Source organism: Alligator sinensis, unplaced genomic scaffold (genome assembly GCF_000455745.1).
Source record: "Alligator sinensis unplaced genomic scaffold, ASM45574v1 scaffold1585_1, whole genome shotgun sequence".
NCBI classification, from domain to species: Eukaryota; Metazoa; Chordata; order Crocodylia; family Alligatoridae; genus Alligator; species Alligator sinensis.
The window spans coordinates 18073-20450 of NW_005843295.1; the positions used below are offsets into that span (position 1 = coordinate 18073).

The 2378-nt window shown below is 44.3% G+C and overlaps 1 protein-coding gene across 1 annotated transcript; it reads right to left on the reverse strand.

Moving 5' to 3' along the window:
• Positions 1 to 1168: 1168 nt before the first annotated feature.
• LOC102385571 (olfactory receptor 49-like) lies at positions 1169 to 2122 on the reverse strand. The gene has a single exon (XM_006038250.2). The coding sequence runs from the start codon at positions 2111 to 2113 to the stop codon at positions 1169 to 1171; it is 945 nt and encodes a 314-aa protein (XP_006038312.1). The 5' UTR covers positions 2114 to 2122.
• Between the last annotated feature and the right edge of the window lie 256 nt (positions 2123 to 2378).

The following is a 2378-nucleotide window of genomic DNA, read 5'->3' on the forward strand; positions in this document are numbered from 1 at the left end:
TCTTTCCTGCCTATGCAGGGGGTCGGACTCGATGATCTATTGAGGTCCCTTCTGACCCTAACATCTATGAATCTATGAATTTATGAATGTTGAAGAATGTTGAAGCTTAATGAAAGGGTGTGGATAGATGAGAGGTGGGAAGTAGGAAGAGGAGGAGCAGGAGCAGCACAGGACCTTCAAGCAGAGGGAAAGGTGCTCAGACCTCAGGTCGAAGGAGGGAGGAAGCAAATGAAAGAATAATAGGCAGTTATCTTGGGATGACTTTAACCGTGGGATATACCCAACTAGACATGCTATGACTTCCACTTTATACACAGCTAGGTCACTGGTCCACTTGAGCCTAGCTAGCTTACTCAGCTAGTGTGATTAAGGATCATGAGTTTCTGAAGCCAATGGCATGTAACTAGGGACCTACTCAAATTGAGGAGGCAGGTTGCTGGTTTCATGGGCAGATCACTGGACTGGCTGCCATTTTTGTGGGCTTATTGTGGTGAGCCCCCCTCCACACACACAGGCCCTGGTGGCCCTGGCCCTTGCTGCTAATTGGTTGAGAGCTGTCCATCACATGACTGCTCTTCACTGCTGATTGGCTGGAAGGGCTGTCTAGCACATGACCCCAACCATTGGGCAGCCAGCATTTTATTTTTAGTAAGTTTTTTATTTTCATGGATTTTGCAGACATTGCCCAATTTCATGGACAATGCCTGATTTCACAATTTTTTTAAAACAATGGCAGCCCTTTTTTAAAACAATGGCAGCTCTAAACAGTTCAGGCAAGAAGGAATATCACTGAATATTTTGAACACTGAACATATTTTTTCATAGTACGAGATCTCCTTCCCTGCATACACAAAGGATGACATTTTCAAAGATAGTAGGAGGATCTTAATGGCAAGATTCTTTCAATGTAAGGCATCTCTGAAAAATCTCAGCCTAAATGGACAATAAAGACAAAAGGTGGAAGACAGGAGTGGGAAAAGGAAGCAGAGAAGTATGAAGTGACTTGTGCAGCATGACACCCCATGTTGATGGCATAGCCAGGCGATGGTTATTATGAATCTTAATCTCACAAATTAATGATGAAGCCCACCTTTCTATTCAAGAAAGGGACACAAGTATACCTTGCTAGAGTCACATTGCTCTTCCCTGGGCTACAGCACCCCCATCACTATCTCAAGCCCTTAAAAAACTGTGCTCTTTGCCCAAAAGCCTTTCTTAAGGCCTTCTGAACTTGCTTGTTCCTCAGGCTGTAGATGAAGGGGTTGAGCAGGGGGGAAATCACATTGTTGAAAATGGCTGCCGCTTTGTTGAAGTCCAGTTTACCATCATGCGCAGGCTTGACATACATGAAGATACAGCTGCCATAAGTGATGAAGACTACCATGAGGTGAGAGGCGCAGGTGGAGAAGGCTTTCTGCTGCCCTGTTTTGGTAGGCATGTTTAGGATAGCAGAGATTATATGGACATAGGACACAACAGTGATGGACAAAGTGCCCAGCACAGTTACGATAGCTATAATAAAATCGACCAGTTCAATCAGTCGTGTGTCAGTGCAGGCCAGTTTGAGCAGTGGTGAGTTATCACAGAAAAAATGGTTGATGATGTTTGGACCACAGAAGGGCAGCTGGGTTATGACAACAGTTGTGAAAAAAACGGACATGAAACTTCCCACCCAAGACCAAACCACTAAATGGATACAAACATTTCTGTTCATAATTACAGGGTAACGGAGTGGGTGACAGATGGCAACATAGCGATCCAAAGACATCACTGCCAGGAGGAAAAGTTCAGCGATGCCCACCAGGAAGTAGAAAAACAATTGCACAAAACAAGAGCTGATTGAAATGGTGTTGCTGTCCATCACGAGGTTGGCCAGCATCTTAGGGATGCTGATGGAAGTGAAGCCAATTTCCAGGATGGAGAAGTTCCTGAGAAAGAAGTACATGGGGGTCTGGAGATAGACATCTATAAGGGTAATGGAGATTATAATGATGTTCCCCATTATGGTCAAGAAGTAAATGAGAAGGAGCACAGCAAACAGCAGTAGCTGCATCCAGCGAACATCAGTGAAGCCTAGGAGGATAAACTGTGTCACTGCGGTTTGGTTCTGCATCACAGCCACTCTTTTATGCTGAGAAAGAATACAACATTCAAAATGAATAACTTTCCTGAAAGAATAGGGCAAGACCACCAAGGGTCAAGGCAATGAACCCAAATATTTTGTTCCATTGGCTCAACTAGTTTTATGCGGAAGAATCTCAGAAACTATAGGAGAAGGTTGGGGCATAAACCATTCATGTTAGTGGGCTAGGTAACTAGCAAGAAAGAAAGGAAGGAAAAGAGGAAGAAAATGCCCATGCCCAGGCACAGAGAGGGAA